General features: G+C 34.4%; 1 protein-coding gene across 1 annotated transcript; it reads left to right on the plus strand.

Annotated features, from left to right (window-relative positions):
* Positions 1-445: 445 nt before the first annotated feature.
* Positions 446-18,781, plus strand: LOC125659337 (pyridoxal phosphate homeostasis protein-like). The gene is made up of 8 exons (XM_048890982.2): positions 446-610; positions 1,955-2,071; positions 2,284-2,319; positions 3,122-3,197; positions 4,255-4,389; positions 7,193-7,335; positions 8,054-8,152; positions 18,354-18,781. The coding sequence occupies exons 1-8, from the start codon at positions 494-496 to the stop codon at positions 18,573-18,575; spliced, it is 945 nt and encodes a 314-aa protein (XP_048746939.2). The 5' UTR covers positions 446-493; the 3' UTR covers positions 18,576-18,781.

Raw genomic sequence — 18,781 nt, forward strand, 5'->3', positions numbered from 1 at the left:
TTATCTGTTAACTATGGTTTACAGATGTGAAATATAGATTAACGTCGTTAACTATAGTTTACGGTCCGTAAACTATAGTTTACAGTCGATAAACCTAGTTTATCAACTGTGAAACTATGTTTAGCTAATTTTTGTGAATTTGGCGTGCCATAAATATCAATAGGGATTTAACAATTTAGACAACCCCGACTTCAAAAGACGGCGTAGCTCTTAATGTTAACGAACTTTTCAGTAAAATAAAATACCAAACCTGACAGTTAAGGTATTAATGAACATCTTCGAGCATTGCAAATGGCAAAATTCAAACTTTGATATTTTATGAAATCGTCGGGGGCCATATGTTACAGCTAAAGTGGAGAAGTCGTTTCTCTGGTGTAGCATTCCGTTCTATTCTGGGAGGACTGTGCTCAGATGACGACCTAAAAAAGACGTCGGGCTCGACATTACCAAAAGTCTGATTTCAAAACAAAGTTCGGAGGACGTTATCACGGTAATGATTCGTATACTGACCAGCACTAGTGGTACATATAGCAGAAAAATGTCTTCCATATCGTCTGCATTACATAATGTTTTGGAAAAAATGGAGACTGCCACATCAAAGAGAAATAAGGTGACGATGTCTGTATATTTTATAATATGTACCGAGAGGTGCTAGGTGCTGATTTCATAACTTCGTAAGATGTGCTGCTCATGTGCTATTTATTAACATGGCATAGCCAATAACACAGCTAACGAAATTTATGAAACCTCTGTGTGTATACCGTACTATGAAGTTTCCAATGAAATGTACATTTACCAGTAATTTCTGTGAAACACAAAAATTTAATTTACCAGTAGTTACGTGTGAAAGGGAGATAATACAAGAGAACAGGGCTGCGTTCAAGATCGCAGCGGCTAGGCTAGGGGAAAGGTATGGTGGCTGATTTGTGCTATTTTATATTTTATTCTCTTTTTGTTTTTTCGAGGCGAAAATACAACAGAATAATATTTAGTGACTTTTCCGTCTTGAAATAATGAAAAGATGACAAATTGATAATATTATCTACTTTTCGGCTCAAAATAACGAAAAGACAATGCATTGTAAAACGGCACATATCAGCCTAGCTGCAGAACTGTAGCTCTCTGAAAAAAATCTCTGTTTCTTCACAATATTTTTTCAGAGAGCTAGTTCTGCAGCTAATATCAGCCATCATACCTATCCCCTAGGGTAGCCGCTATGATCTTGGACGCAGCCCAGACCTCTTGCATCTCAAGTCAGGATTTCTTGCCATATCTAGTCAGGTGCTCTTCAAACTGAACTTTCTAGTACCGATGATTGCATATTTAATCTAAGGTCAGTCAGAGTCCTTTCTATGCAATGGAGAATCTAAAAAAATTATTTTAAAATCAATGAATTCATGCTCAAATCTTTTGTGATGCGATACAGGGTTAACTAAGATGCCACATGACATAAGGATGAACTCTTGTCATCATTCAGACAAATTAGGAGATGTGTGCATCATGTACATGCATTTAGCAGCAGTCACACCTCACCAGATAACGCTAACAGACATCCAACAGATAACCAAATTGTCAATTCGTTCGTCTCTGTTCCTTTGTGTTTCATGTCTGTTTCTCTTCCGGTCAACACACTCCTTGTCCGGCGAACTGTGGTCTATCTGACAGAAAGTTGTGAGCATGTTCAAAACTTGAAACGGACACCACTGCACTATGGAGTCAGCTTAGTTTACGATAGAGAAACTATGGGTTAATTTCTTTTTGGCCTGAACAATTTTTTTTCTTTGAATAAACTGTGCTGTCAATATTTGATAATGAGTGGATTTTTTTTATGTTTATGACTACTCTTTTATATTATCTAACTACTACCAGAGATTTTAAACTATTATTAACCTCTTAGTAATGGATTGTAATATGAATTGATTGATTAATTTAAATATTTTATTTTAAATGAAAGGCGGTGAAGGAGGAGATGGCAGTGACCCCCAGACTTGTTGCTGTGTCAAAGACAAAGCCCGTCAGTTCCATAGTGGAGGCCTACAGGAGTGGACAAAGGCACTTCGGGGAAAATTACGTAATTACAAATATATCAAACAAGAATACATGTACATGTACAATAGGGACATAAAGCTTTTTTGTTGGAATATCTTGTAAAATCTTCTTGGTAAGGTTGAAATTATCGTCATTCAGTGATGTCAATAAGTATGTTAACATCCTAATGTAGTGCATATTTGAGATTGTTGACAGCATTGCCCTTGGAGTAGAATTAAAACTTTGATCTTGCAGGTCAATGAGCTATCCCAAAAGTCCAGTGACCCAGAAGTAAGTTCACTTCATTATCACTGCAATTCTTTAAAACTTAATACTGATGCTTAAGAAATGAATTTAATTTTGAAGATTCATGAGGGTTTTAACTGCAGTGCTTCACATTGGCGTACTTCATAAAGCCTGTTAGCACTTTCTGAAAAAGTATGCTGGTGTGAAGCATTGCTGTTCATACCCTCGTGTATTTCAAAACTGAAATTTATTTTTTATATTTTCCTTCCTGTTGGAATTCCCAGCTGTTAAGATAGATGTACTATATTTATCAAGATTCATACTTGCATTGTTCACAACTACATAGCATTCATGAGGAAATGGCTGTCATTAAAATAGGTAAAAATATTAAATTAATGTAAATATTTATGAATAAACTAATATGCTGCAGTAGAAATTGATGAAAATGGTCAAACTGTCAATGCATTGTAAAACTCCATACTGGTTATGTTGGATCAGTTAATGGAGTGCTAGTATTGTGGGTTCAAAAGCCATAGGTCATTTGTCAGAGACCTTAGTTCATGATCCCTTGTTACAGATGGCACCAGTGTGATACCCTCTCTGTAAAATGATTCTTAAGCACCTAGAAGATGTCAGTGGTTCATCTGAATCAGGTGATGTCTTTACACTAGAACATGCTCCAAGAGATAATAAAATCCAAACAACAAACCATACATTCTTACAAATTTGTACACTGAAGTTGAATGCTACAGAAATGAACAGTGGTTTAGCATTATATGTATGATGTGGAGGTGTGACACTTTGTGTTGTTTCATCAGTCCTCCTTTCTTTGTTTATAATGCTACAGATCCTTGCTGAATGTGAGGATATACGATGGCACTTCATTGGACATCTGCAGAGAAACAAATCTGGTGTTCTAATCTGTAAGCACATTCATAATTATCTTATAATATCTGATTGATTCAGTTTTATTAAATCTTATAATGTCTGATTCAGTTTAATTAAGTCTTCCATATGATATTCTCGGGGTTTTTTCAAGGTTTTGATTTCAAGGGCCTCGGCCTTTCAATTAGGAAAAATAGCGACATTTGCTTGATATTGGGAAAATTGTTCCATACAAAGAAGTAGGGGGAAAACCAAACCAGAGTGCATTAAGGTATAATTGGACTCTTTCTGACTTTCAATTTGGTCAATTTGGTTTATTTAACAATTTTGAAGCAAAAGTTGTAATCTGTGGGCCTGTGAAGAAGATACATTAAGGCTAACCTACTTTGATTTGTTTTCATTGTTTGGGAATTTCAAAGCAAAAATTGGGGAAAATACCTGCTTTTTAGCATTGGGAATGGGGCCTTATTTCGGCCCCCTACAGACCCTAAAAAAATCCCTGTATTCTTATTCATATTAAGGTCATCATCCATCTTGTTGTTAGACCTTTCACTGATTATTCTGTTACATGTAACTATTATCATTATTTTTCTTTTTCGTATTTATGATGGGCGATCAGTACAAAATTGATCATTAATTATGACTGGTAATAATCTGATATACTTCATGGATTATAATTGGAATGTGGATTTTTTTCCAAATGAAATTACAAAACCAATAGAATTATATGAAAAACATTTATTTAAAATGATTATAAATAAATTTCATTTTTGAAAATTGATGAAGGAATGAACTGCGATGTTAGTGCTTCATGGAAAGTATGTCGGTGTGGAGCATCGCAATTCATACCCTCATGTATTTTCAAAAATGACATCATACAGATAGACCAATGAGGCAACAGAATTCGGAATAATTACTCAGTGTCATCTATTAGGTAGACTGAATCTCGATGTAAATATCAAAACATCAGCTACCTCTACATGTCCTTATATCATACTAGAATATAATGTATAAAAGTCATGAATTTTCAACAGCAAAGAAAATCCCCCTGCGATACTGGAAAGTATGTGTAAATTGTCTATTATGTCTTTGCAGCCTGTCCCAATCTTTATATGGTGGAGACAGTTGAATCGATCAAAATTGCAAACACGTTGAACAAACAATGGGAGTCCAGAAATAAACAAGGGAAGCTTAGAGTGATGGTTCAGGTCAACACCAGCATGGAAGATAGTAAGCCAATGTATAACAATAGGATGGAGAGGGAAGGGGGGCTGCAGAGGTTATACCCCCATTACCTTTTAATGAGAGTTCATTTTGGGGTCTGCAACTCTCATTTTGGGGCATTTTAGGTCACCTGAGTCACTCAAGTGATCTAATGCAATTGATCTGCATCTGTCATCATGGGTTGTCCGTCGTACGTTAACAATTGAACATTTTTAACTTCTTCTTGACTTTAGGATGGGTCCAAATTAGTGATATCGTTTAATGATAATGCATATACACTGTATCATATTGTGTAAAGCCATTCATCAGTATATGCACTTTTGAGGGCATTGAAATTTTAAGAACACATCTTATTCTAAGCTGTTGCTGATATTAGAATTTAGCTTAGATATTCAGAACAGAAAATGTTTTCTAGATTTTTAGCCCTTGGGACTAGTGATACTTTTAACTAGTATTCAGGTGACTGATAAGGCCCGTGGGCCTCTTGTTTAAAAAAAATGGGGAAATGACTTCAGAGTTCAATTTATCTAGTGAATTTTTATTAGATATAGAAGCAGTTTAAAGTGGATGTTTGCAGCTGAAAATTACCTGTTGTACTTCTGCATTCTGTATAGATATTAATGACGTTATATATACTGTGAGTCATGCAGCTGCAGTATTTTTATGCTATATAGATATTGACACTTGATAATTACGTGTTTAAATTTGATTACCAACTGTCAGATATTGTTTAATAGTACAGACAAGTATGAAGGTTGTCTCAAAAATCCGTAGACATTGTTAATAAACCGGGTTTCTGTTAGGTGATTTTATTTTCTTGCACCACATTCAACACAATTTTTAATAACATCTCTGTGAGCAGGGTATGAGTTTGACTCCACAATATTCCTCAAGTCTTAATTCAGGTTTAAACAATTACCTCACCTCTCCTCCGTGTATGACATCAAGTCTGTAAAATGTTGCTATTTAGGTGAAACATTCTGCTGATTCCACTGATATGAATCTTAATTTGATGTTTCACCTATGATAAGAGAATGTATAATGCTTTATGTGCTGAATTAAACCAGATTTTTTCGATGTTGGAAACCACCCGAAAATTTTGTAAGTTTGATAAACTATGAAAAATGATATCAGATAATTTCCAAATTATATATTGTTATTTACAAAATCTAATCATAATTAGATCCTATGATCCGCTCATCTACTAGTGTAGCGATAGTAGATGAGCGGATCATAGGATCTAATTTTAATTAGATTGTTATTCACAGAGTATTGATCTATTCAATGCAAGGGGAAAACAATGATTTTTAAAATAATGCGTATTTATGAAGGAGTGACATTTTGGTGGATGTGCACAAGTGTGTGGGAAAATTTTTATTGGAAAATCACCAATCTGATTAAAACCAGATCCTGAGATTCGCTCACAATCGCTACACTAGGATCTGGCGTAACCCCATAGGGGGTCATGTCCGCATGACCTTTCGCTTGGAATATTCATGAGAACTATCAGCCAGTCAGATTGCGCCATACAGACAATGATGGTTATTTGGGCGGTTCCTGGCAATTCGTAAACAAATTGCTGTAATCTCTCTCTCACGAAGTTTATTCCACACTGTAAATTTGTATATTCTCGCATAACGAATTTTAAACTTTCGCAATAATGCCTAATCTATTCTGTTCATTCAAACAACAAAACGTACGATATGAAATATACCCAAATTAAATTAATTGTGAATTCAGATTTATATATGAATAGGGACGGGTACGAATTGAATAGTTTTCAAGATGGTTTACTTAAATAACGCGAGGAATATAACGCCAGTCGACGTAAACGGTGCATTGTGACGTCGCATCTAGCTGCGATATGTTTTCTTTCAAACCAAGCAATCGCAGCCATTTTCCTTGAATTGTGAACTTCATCGGGATTTTTATGCGTGTGAATGAAAGAAAACCCGCAGAGAATACAGACGTTGTTTAAATCGCATGTTTTGACAAGTGTACAGTCGTCTGTCAAACGCGCAGCCATTTGTTTTGTTTTTTTGGGTTTTTTTTGCATCTCTTATGTAAATAATGACGCAAAGGTTCATGGGAGAAAAATTATCGTTGGTATAAATCGACAGGGTCAATTTGATTGGCTGAACGAAAGGTCATGCGGACGTGACCCTATATGGGGTTACGTCAGATCCTAGTGTAGCGATCTAAGTGAGCGGATCTCAGGATCTGGTTTTAATCAGATTGGAAAATCACAGAAGATAATTTCATTTACAGAATGCATGCAGTCGTATTGAAGTGATTTTATTAGAAACATGAAATTTAACTACCTTCGATTGCTCAAAGTGGTTGTTTACCCTCGTTTCCCATTTTACAATCTTTTATCTCTGTATATGTTCAGCCTACAGGCTGTTCACATTTTAGTGTTTCCACATAATTGTTATTTTCTGAATTCAGCTTGCAACATCACATGATCATGAATATTTTGAAATGGGGCATCCATAATTCAACTCTCTTTATTCCTTCGATGATATCCAATTAAGATGGCATAAATAGCTTTAAGATAGATATAAACATACAATATCACATTTTGAGCATGCACCATTGAACTCCATTGGTGTTATAAATTCTTTTACTATGAAAGATAATTATTTCAAATCTCATAAATTTCGTGAACATTGAATAAGTATCATGCAAAATTTTGTGTTTATTGAATAAATAATTACATAATGTACAAAGTTCAGGATAATGTCTAGGACTTTTTTGGCCAACTTTTATATATATGCAGGGTGAAATAAATCTGGTTTAAACTTTACAGACAAACATGGATGTAATGAAGAGGAAATGGCGAGCGTTGTCAAAGAGATCAAAGAAAATTGTCCCCACCTGGAGTTTGCAGGTCTGATGACCATTGGGTCATTTAACCATGACATCACAAAGGGACCCAACCCAGACTTTCTGGTATTTATAGTCTTGATTTTACCTGATCAGGATATAGGGCTCACGGTGGGTGTGACCGATCGACAGGGGGTGCTTACTCCTCCTAGGCACCTGATCCCACCTCTGGTGTGTCCAGGGGTCTGTGTTTGCCCAACTATCTATTTTGTATTGCTTATAGGAGTTGTGAGATTGATCACCGATTGTTATCTTCACCTTTCATCACCCCTAGAATTTACCTGTGCTGGGATCAATGCTGTGCCGTCTGTCAAAATTAAAATGATTTGACGTGAACGGCTGTGTTGCTCGTATTTAGTTTGAAAATGAAAGTAGAGGTGTGATTGAAACTTGTGAGTACGAACTATATGCTTGCGAGTGTTCTACAACCACCACATATCAAAATCTTTCAAAACGTTCCACTTACATTTACATACACAAAGTCATGTACCATAGATCTGCTGAGGAGTACAGGGGTGGAGTTAAAGAAAAGTAAATGACATGTAACGTAAACGACGACCCATAATCAAACATTAAACTTTTATAATTTCAATAGTCTATGTAGCAAATGTTTATTTTACAATACTGGGTATGATTTTGATATTTACATGTATATGTCAGATTAAAGAAGTCAATTACATTTAAATTTCTATCTCTAGAATAAATTCTAGATCTATAATCTTTCATAACGTACCTATTTGTATCTCACAAAACTGAAATTGTGGATTTTTTCCCTCTATGATAGAAATTATCACGATGTCGAGATAAAGTCTGCCAGGAATTACAGCTGGAGGAACAGGAAGTAGAACTCAGCATGGGGATGTCAGGAGACTACGAGCATGCAGTAAGTTATAGTTAGATAATCAGACTACAAGCATGCAGTAAGTTATAGTTAGATAATCAGATTACAAGCATGTAGTAAGTTATAGTTAGATAATCAGATCACAAACATGTAGTAAATTATAATTAGATAATCAGATCACAAGCATGCAGTAAGTTATAGTTAGATAATCAGATTACAAGCATGCAGTAAGTTATAGTTAGATAATCAGACTACAAGCATGCAGTAAGTTATAATTAGATAATCAGATTACAAGCATGCAGTAAGTTATAGTTAGATAATCAGATCACAAGCAAGCAGTAAGTTATAGTTAGATAATCAGATCACAAGCATGCAGTAAGTTATAATTAGATAATCAGACTACAAGCATGCAGTAAGTTATAATTAGATAATCAGACTACAAGCATGCAGTAAGTTATAGTTAGATAATCAGATCACAAGCATGTAATAAGTTATAGTTAGATAATCAGACTACGAGCATGCAGTAAGTTATAGTTAAACAACCAGACTACAAGCATGCAGTAAGTTATAATTAGATAATCAGACTACAAGCATGCAGTAAGTTATAGTTAGATAATCAGATCACAATCATGCAGTAAGTTATAGTTAAAGAACCAGACTACAAGCATGCAGTACGTTATAGTTAAACAACCAGACTACAAGCATGCAGTAAGTTATAGTTAAACAACCAGACTACAATCATGCAGTAAGTTATAGTTAAACAACCAGACTACAAGCATGCAGTAAGTTATAGTTAGATAATCAGATCACAATCATGCAGTAAGTTATAGTTAAACAACCAGACTACAAGCATGCAGTACGTTATAGTTAAACAACCAGACTACAAGCATGCAGTAAGTTATAGTTAAACAACCAGACTACAAGCATGCAGTAAGTTATAGTTAAACAACCAGACTACAAGCATGCAGTAAGTTATAGTTAGTTAATCAGATCACAAGCATGCAGTAAGTTATAATTAGATAATCAGATCACAAGCATGCAGTAAGTTATAGTTAGATAATCAGACTACAAGCATGCAGTAAGTTATAGTTAGATAATCAGACTACAAGCATGCAGTAAGTTATAATTAGATAATCAGATCACAAGCATGCAGTAAGTTATAGTTAAACAACCAGACTACAAGCATGCAGTAAGTTAATTATAGTTAAACAATCAGACTACAAGTATGCAGTAAGTTAAAGGACACATCGCATGTTTTTAAACTTTTTAATTTTTTCAGCAAAATTAATTCATTTCATGCCTAAAACTACTTTACATGTGTTTTAAAAGAAACAGTTTGCGTAGTTTTTGAGTTTGATAGCGATGAAATTCAAATCTTGCGATATGCATATTTTCTTCGATATTTTACGCGCCATTATCGAGCGAGAAGATTTGAAAACAGTTGTTAGCCATTTCATAAACAGATTAGATTTAATTGACAAACAAACAATTATCACATTAACGGCTTGTAAATAACACTGCATTGGGGTGTTTTGTGCCGTTTAAGGGTGTACTTGCTGTCAGTAGAGATGATTTGGACTGTGTTTTTTTCAATTTTCGAAGGAAGGTATGAGGGACAAGACGTGAATATTTTTTGTCGGCACAACGACTTTGCCATAAAAAACCCCAGTAGAATTTGTCCCTGTACTTTTTCAAACAAGCTCTTGGACAAAGACGTATATAAACTGCAAGAAAATGGTTCTATCGAAGCTTCGCACTGTTACATATAGGCTTACCACATATGCTTTCCGTTCTGCTCTCAAATTCAATACACACTCGCACCAACTGACCTTCACCTTGTAACAACATATAGGCAGAACTTTGCTAGCAGTGTCTACCAACTGGTAGTTTTAAAAAAGAAATTTAAAGATAAAAGATAATAGAACTTTCAATTATAAATAATAAAATATGATATTTCCCAACTTTGAATTGAATTATAATGCTTTCATTTTTTTTAAGGAACGCGTACGTGTTTACAACAACAGCACGCCGCGCTCCCACTTCCTAAGTAACAACGTGTAGATAACAAAATATAATGATTAATAAAATTGCTTGAATAAAATAATTTAAAAGTATTGTGATTATCACAATAAGTTTGATCATTTTTATTATATTTTTTCCCCCGAAATGCACCCGTGACAGTAGGCCTAGTTGTCAATGCTACATAATCGTATTATAATTTAGGCCTATCTAACTTCTCCAAAAATAAATTTAATAATAATTGCACTGTTTATTTTAGAAAAGCAACAACGCTAATTACAGTTGTTTACAGAAATGGCATTACCAAATAGTGTTCAGACAGTGATCCCATGTAAACATTATTTACTCGCAAATTTATGCAGATTTCATACTCGCTTTCCTCGCTACATTTGGGTTGCTATTTGTATGCACTGGTGGCTACTAGGCCTTTTGAAATCGGGGCTTAGATTTAAGTCCGTATTGTGGCTAATTATCGCAATACTTCAGTGAACGAACTATTACAATTAATTTCTATAAGCATAAGGAAGACAAAATGCATATAATTCTGTATACTTTGAAAACACGAGATGTGTCCTTTAATGCTATATAGTCAAACAATTAGATCTAGAACATGCCATAAGTTAAACAAAACAATCCTGGAATATGTGCTGTTAAAGCACTTGATATTGGTATGATTAATTATGGTAAGGTTTGTGAGGTTTTGCCATGCAGTCAACAAAATCATTTTGCACATCGGTATCTTCTGTAGGAATTAATCAAAAATTTTAAGATATTGCCTGTTTCGTTTTTTGGCCGTGTGGGTTTGATTCTGTGATGTTTTACATTTTCTGGATCTTGGTTTGAAAAGGGATAACAGTGGTATAAAAAGTACACAGGGCAAAGTTATGGGATAAAAAGTTATTAAAATTTTTTAAAAAGAGCATTATCTATGAGATTATACTATTTGGTATTAAGGAAATTTTTTATTCAAAACACAAAAATAGTGCTTTTTGTATCTTGAATGATATTTGAATTGGTTGCTAATGCAACAAGAAATACATATCGAGCATCTTAAAGGACACATCGCATGTTTTTAAACTTTTTAATTTTTTCAGCAAAATTAATTCATTTCATGCCTAAAACTACTTTACGTGTGTTTTAAATGAAACAGTTTGCGTAGTTTTCGAGTTTGAAAGCGATGAAATTCAAATCTTGCGATATGCATATTTTCTTCGATATTTTACGCGCCATTATGTGTGACGTCATATGCGACCTCGAGCGAGAAGATTTGAAAACAGTTGATAGCCATTTCATAAACAGATTAGATTTAATTGACAAACAAACAATTATCACAATAACAGCTTGTAAATAACACTGCATTAGGGTGTTTTGTGCCGTTTAAGGGTGTACTTGCTGTCAGTAGAGAGGATTTGGACTGTGTTTTTATCAATTTTCGAAGGAATGTATGAGGGACAAGACGTGAATATTTTTTGTCGGCACAACGACTTTGCCATAAAACCCCCCAGTAAAATTTGTCCCTGTACTTTTTCTAACAAGCACTTGGACAAATACGTAGATAAACTGCGAGAAAGTGGTTCTATCGAAGCTACGCACTGTAACATATAGGCCTACGGCATATGCTTTCCGTTCTGCTCTCGAATTCAATACACACTCGCACCAACTGACCTTCACCTTGTAACAACATAGGCAGAACTTTGCTAGCAGTGTCTACCAACTGGTAGTTTTAAAAAAGAAATTTAAAGATAAAAGATAATAGAACTTTCAATTATAAATAATAAAATATAATATTTCCCGACTTTGAATTGAATTATAATGCTTTCATTTTTTTTAAGGAACGCGTACGTGTACGTGTTTACAACAACAGCACGCCACGCTCCCACTTCCTACGTAACAAAAATTAATGATTAGGCCTAATAAAATTGCTTTAATAAAATAATTTAAAAGTATTGTGATTTTCACAATAAGTTTGATCATTATTATTATTTTTTCTTTTTCGAAATGCACCCGTGACAGTAGGCCTAGTTGTCAATGATACATAATCGTATCATAATTTAGGCCTATCTAACTTCTCCAAAAATAAATTTAATAATAATTGGACTGTTTATTTTAGAAAAGCAACAACTCTAATTACAGTTGTTTACAGAAATGGCATTACCAAATTGTGTTTAGACAGGGATCCGATGTAAACATTATTTACTCGCAAATTTAAGCAGATTTCATACTCGCTTTTCTCGCTACATTTGGGTCGCTATTTGTATGCACTGGTGGCTAAAAGATATAAGACTCTGGAAATTTGTCAACATCGAAATAAATGTTATCCATGGTAAATAAATTAGGCCCCTAAAACCCGAGTTTTAAAAATATCTAACACTACTGTTACAACAAGTTGATCGACGAAGGTCGCATATGACGTCACTGTACCACGTGACTACCTATCTAATTAACTAGGCTTTTTGAAATCGGGGCTTAGATTTAAGTCCGTATTGTGGCTAATTATCGGAATACTTCAGCGAACGAACTATTACAATTAATTTCTATAAGCATAAGGAAGACAAAATGCATATAATTCTGTATACTTTGAAAACACAGATGTGTCCTTTAAGCTCTACGTCAGAAAAATTTCACTTTTAACATAATGTTTGTTTCATTTATAAACGCTAGCAAAATGACTACCCACCAGGCTTTATTTTCATGGTAACAGATTAAACAGAATTATTTCATTATGTGATTTGCCACTTTGTTTTACAATTGTCCAGCTTTTGATGAGTGCATTGAACATTTTCATGAACAAAATATGATTCCAACCCAAAAATGATAAACCAGCTATATTTATTTGTGAAGTATTGTAGCACCACATTCTCTTTTGATTTATTATACCCCATGCAATGAAGTTGTGGAGGGTATAATGTTTTTGACCTGTCTGTCAGTTCCTTTCTTGTCAGCACGTCTCCTCTGAGAACGCTCTACAGAATTTCGTGAAACTCTGTAGTTAAGAAGGACACACTGTGTAGATGTGCATATTCCCAGAAAATTCTGATTCAATAATATTTGGTGGAGTTGTGCCCCTATTGAAATTAGTATTTTGAGCCCGTCTGTCCTGTTCTTGCAGTAATGCATTACATTACCATTCATTATGTGAGGCATTGCCAATCAGTGTTGGAGCGTGGGGTATGTGAGCTTGCTCACCTCTGCTTTCTTTCATTAAAACAATTTTACTATCAAGGGATATGCATCAAGCTGATGATCTGATCGATGAAGGTGAATGTGATTAGAAATTTATCAGATAATATTAAATGTATCAGATAAATATTAAATTAGACACAAAAACAAATACAGTCAAACCTTGTTATCTCAAACTCGATGGGACAGAGAAATCAAAGTACTTAAAGTACTCGTGGGAGTTGAACATTGTGGAAATTCAGTTAGAAAAGATAGTACTGGAAGGGTAGGGGGATAAATGACTGAATATTATTATGATTTTAGATACAAATCAACTGTTGTTGTTTTTCAAAGCGTTACAACAGCAAACATGGATAATGGAAGGCCCATGGGCCACAACGGTCCTCGAGTAACTGAAGTCGTGTTGTTGTTTTCTAGAATTTCACCCCTTTATATTCTCATGAAAAATGTGCCCACATATTATGGCTCAAACATTCAAATCAATATGGTTATCAATGCCTTGCAGTTATGAAGAAGTTTTTCCCCTGTATATATACATTCAAGTTTAATCCTAGTTATAGCTAATTCTAAGGATTCATTACTTGAAAAGGTAGTCCAATATGCTAAACTGTCACCTGAGTATACTACAGTCCTGTAGAGGATCAATGGAATGGTAAATAATTTTATAATAACTCAAAATAAATGAAATGCAAAAAAATAAAAAATTGTCGGGCATCGGAAATGCACAAGCCGAGTTGCGCAAGGAATGGGCATAGAGGGAACCGGCAGAAAAGTTTTCCAGAATTATCAAGCAGGGAGCAAAATTTTGCGTACATAAATTTCAGCCGACTTAAATCCTTTGTGACCTTGACCTTTAACCCTTGACCAAAATCAATAGGCTTCTTTGTCTCATCAAGGGCGATAATCCATCTAAGTTTAATTGAGATCCTATAATTTGTTAAAAAATTATAGTGCAGAAAACAAAATTTTCTCCAAATTTCAGTCTATTTATAGCCACTGTGACTTTGACCTTGTGACCCCGGAATCGATAGGCTTCTTGTCTTACTTAATCGATCTAAGTTTGATGAGATCCTATAATTCGTTCAAGAGCTAAGGTGCGGAAAACAAAATTTTCTCCAAATTTCAGTCTATTTATAGCCAGTGACCTTGACCTTTGACCTAGTGACCCCAGAATTGATAGGCTTCCTCATCTTACTGAGGGTAACAATCCCTCTAAGTTTGAATGAGATCCTATAATTTGCTCAAGAGCTATGGTGCGGAAATGAAATGTTGATGCGTGCCCGCCTGCCCGCCCAAAGGCACTTCATCAGATCATAAGCCGAGTTCGACTTATCGCAACTCCGCTAAAAATGAAACACTAGTCAAATAATGTTATTTATTGCCAAGGTATTTGGGATATTATACTGTGGCTCAAACAGGGGGTGAATGAACCTGACAGTATGGAAAGCATATAGTGGAATCAGACTTGTGATGCTGGAAATCTATAGTGATTAATAAACTATACATGTACAAGATCCATAACTATTTTTTTTTTCAGTTTGTGAGGGAGAATCCTCATGTCTCTTTCATCTGTAGACAAATAAACAATGTGTTTTGACCAGAACAATTTCCAATCCTTTTTGCAGCATAAATTCAACATTGTGGCAACTGGGTTAAACTTTGATAGTGAAGTAATACATGGCAGCACCTTATCCCATGCTCTTAAAATTTCTGTTTGACACACACTCATGACATCCACTCAAACATTACAGAGTGCAGCAAAATCCCATTGTAATAGGGGATTCAAAATGGATAATTGGTACAAAATATGGTACATACTATTCAAAAAGGATAATGAATTTGACATATTGATGTCTTGGAAAAGGAAATTCTGACATCGGGGCTCTAAGCGTTTTCAAACATTGTCATTTGATAAAAGTGTTCTACATTTTTAAAAATAGAGATTAATATGTCTTTACATACATAGGTGAGAAAGTTTCCATTATTGCTAGCCGAGACATACCATGTATGCGCGAAAAATTCATAAACAAATATCACACTACTCACGTAGAAAATGTGGACCTTACCGTCATAAAGCGCAGCGAAACACGCCATTTCGAGATTATAGTCGACGAAAGCTCGGTAACAGTAATGAATAAGGTACACTCATTTTGTATCTATTTTGTGACTTTCTTTATTAAAAGGAACAGTTCTCTAATGTGTAACGTGCAATTACTACGTAATTCAATAACTTGAAGCATGAAGCAGTTTCACTTTGCCACCGGATATAAGAAATTTTATTTCGTATTCCGATCCCAATCGAAAGTTGTTGACTGGGAATGACGTGTTTTAATGCAATCTACATGTAACATCAAGCATTTTTTATATCACATTAAAAAAAACAACAAATATATACACATACACAATGTTGTAGAGTTATTTCTTGTAAATTTTCTGAGGTTTCGCACCATATTCGATATTTCGCGCCACATTGTCAATAGGGCGTGTGCAGTTGTCGTTCGTTTCCCTATCAATGTTTATAGGTGACGCTGCGCTACAAAGGACACTTTTCAACCTTATCTTTTATTTTTCTATGTCTATCAGTATCAATTTGATCGAAATCTTGTATTCAAATTGATTTGAATACAATATCATTGCATTTATTTACATGTCAATTATCAAAATTAGATTAATTCAGAAAAGTTACATGGATTATTTAATGGCGGATGTTTATAAAAGTTTATGTTGATTTACCTAGGAGTAAATCAGCTGACACAGAACCCCCGCTGACGACCACTATACAAATCAATACAAATTACTGCGCAGAAAAGTGCGTGATGACCCAGGGAGATTGAACATAGTTCAACTCCCAAAAACTATGAGATATCCAAGAATTTGAGATATGAAGGGTAAAATACTTGGTGTTCGAGATACCAAAGTGCGACTATACATTTAATATCATGAATCATGAATATCATCATACCTATGGGTGTCTACTTTAGAAATGAAATTGTAAAATCAATCAAGATATTTGTTGTTGTTTTTAAATTCAATATCAAGTGGAGAACAATGCAATATCTATATCTTCAGTTTCTGGTTTTCCATGGTTCCATTTTGTCATAAATGCTGTGTATCCTCATTAGCCCGGAACTGTCTTAATTAAATATGATATCTTTGAAATAAATTTGCCCTTCTTATTCCATAGCTTGATGTTTGTTTACATCGTTTGACAGATGACTGATATCTTTGCAACAATGTGAATTAAAGCCTGGGCTGTGGCAGATCTAGAGGGAGGCTGAATTAATGTAACGTGAAAATGACACTTATCAAATCTGGTTTCATATCGATAAAATCCATGTCATTATGCAGATGTTCCTTAGTTAGACGAAATTAGGAATATTTCAAAATATAATAGAGAAGACCCCACTTTTATATTGTTAAGTGATCATATCAGTCGCATGACCTGATATTTCTACATTTCCAAAGTTCATGCATTAAATCACTTTGGTGCAAGTAGAAGATGCCATAGCATTGAAATATAAAGTAATTAGAGAGTAGTCAGGTTTATTTGAAAAATTCTTGGGAATATATCATGAAAATTCCTAGCATCATTAATATTTGACCCAAAATGTTGGGTCTTGTCAAATTTGAGGATACTATTCACAAATAATGATCGATTATAACAACACCAAAATAAACCCTACTCCCCCAAGCAAGATCTACTGAGATTAATGTTTCCTCTCTTGGTTTCACATGAAATATCAGCAAACGATCCTCATCTTTCATCTGTTCCAAGTCGTTCGACATGTATTCCAAAATGCTCAAACTTACCATAGTGCATACATTATAGGAAATTATGTATTGATATCAAATAAAATTTATAAATGATCATTTGAGAAACATTTGTCAGGCTGATCTACTTATACGACTGCTTAACACTTGATAGTGGTAGATATCATGACATTTTCCCCACGATACAACTATAAACACCTATAAGTCGTGATGTTCATGTTCATTGTGACGTCATGAAGTGTGAAATGCACCAAGGTACATTTCTGTACAGTACGAGTTATCTCCCTGTTGTTGCAAACCTTACCTTAAATATTTATAGCCACCTATGATTTGTGTTTCATGAACATTTACCACAGCTGTTCAATATGTTTTCATTTCTCAAGGAAGGCACTGTGATGTTCAAGTGACTTTTCAACTTGAAATAAAAGCTTATATTTATACGAAAAGGTTTTATCTCAAATACAAGTTTAAGGAATAAATATTATAGGGGATATAAAAAACAAAGGAAACATGTGGTAATTTCTACAATCAGTTCTTCAGAATACCCCTTGCATTCATTATTTTTTTGATTTGTCTTTTTAATTGTATATCTTCCATATTACTTCTTCACATGTTAAACAATGGTTCTCTTCAAAATAAAACACTTAATAGGTTTGTTACTGACTGTCTACAGAAATTTGTCGGGTTGCTACAGTCTATTCTATAACTTAAACAACCCTACAAATATCTGTAGACAGTCAGTAAAATCTACGGTAATAATTAGTTATAACATTCCATTATGTTTTGGTGCAAACACATTGGGGCAGTATATACATGCACTATCTTCATGATCAGATTGTAAAGTTACGTAAAGAACAGTGATGATATTTATAAGTTTTTTAAAGTGGTTTTACATTCAGCTGCTTTTCAGGGGAAGACAATGTCTATTTAACAAAGAAACTAGAAAATAAAGTCTGATCAGTATTTATGTGAGGTAATCCTAGTCTGATCAGTGTTTGTGTGAGGTAATCCTAGTCTGATCAGTGTTTGTTTATGTGAGGTAATACTAGTCTGATCAGTGTTTGTTTATGTGAGGTAATACTAGTCTGATCAGTATTTGTTTATGTGAGGAAATACTAGTCTGATCAGTATTTGTTTATGTGAGGTAATACTAGTCTGATCAGTATTTGTTTATGTGAGGTAATACTAGTCTGATCAGTATTTGTTTATGTGAGGTAATACTAGTCTGATCAGTGTTTGTTTATGTGAGGTAATACTAGTCTCTTTTTTGCAGATTGAATTGGGAAGTACAAATGTACGCATAGGTTCCACCATATTTGGAGCGAGAGAACCCAAAAATCCTAATGTAACTAAAGACAATCCCGACTCGCAGGTCAACTCGGGGTCAGGGAGCAAGTCCAACACCAGCAATACTGATAATTCTCAAGGAAATGCAGAATCTGTGTTAAAAGCTGGTGAAAAACTATGTCAGATGTCGATAGGTACTAGTGTATAAAGTCTAGAAACAGTATTGTGATTATAATCTTTTTGTATCTAGATTCTCCATTAAGTTATTACTATAGTCAGTGAGGACCATTTTGGGTCCATGCTACTTGTAATTAAACAGAGTGTAGTGTGAAATTAAAATGAATGTGGTATGTTTGTGATGTGTATGTTAAAAGTTCATGTATGCTGTATTAAAGGAAAAAATGAGACACTGAG

Source organism: Ostrea edulis, chromosome 9 (genome assembly GCF_947568905.1).
Source record: "Ostrea edulis chromosome 9, xbOstEdul1.1, whole genome shotgun sequence".
In the NCBI taxonomy this organism is placed as follows: Eukaryota; Metazoa; Mollusca; class Bivalvia; order Ostreida; family Ostreidae; genus Ostrea; species Ostrea edulis.

Coding starts and splice junctions, on each gene's coding strand:
- LOC125659337 (XM_048890982.2), top strand. CDS start 494: ATGATTCGTATACTGACCAGCACTAGTGGTACATATAGCAGAAAAATG. Junction 3,198..4,254: donor CAAATCTGGTGTTCTAATCT/GTAAGCACATTC, acceptor ATGTCTTTGCAG/CCTGTCCCAATCTTTATATG. Junction 4,390..7,192: donor CAACACCAGCATGGAAGATA/GTAAGCCAATGT, acceptor TAAACTTTACAG/ACAAACATGGATGTAATGAA.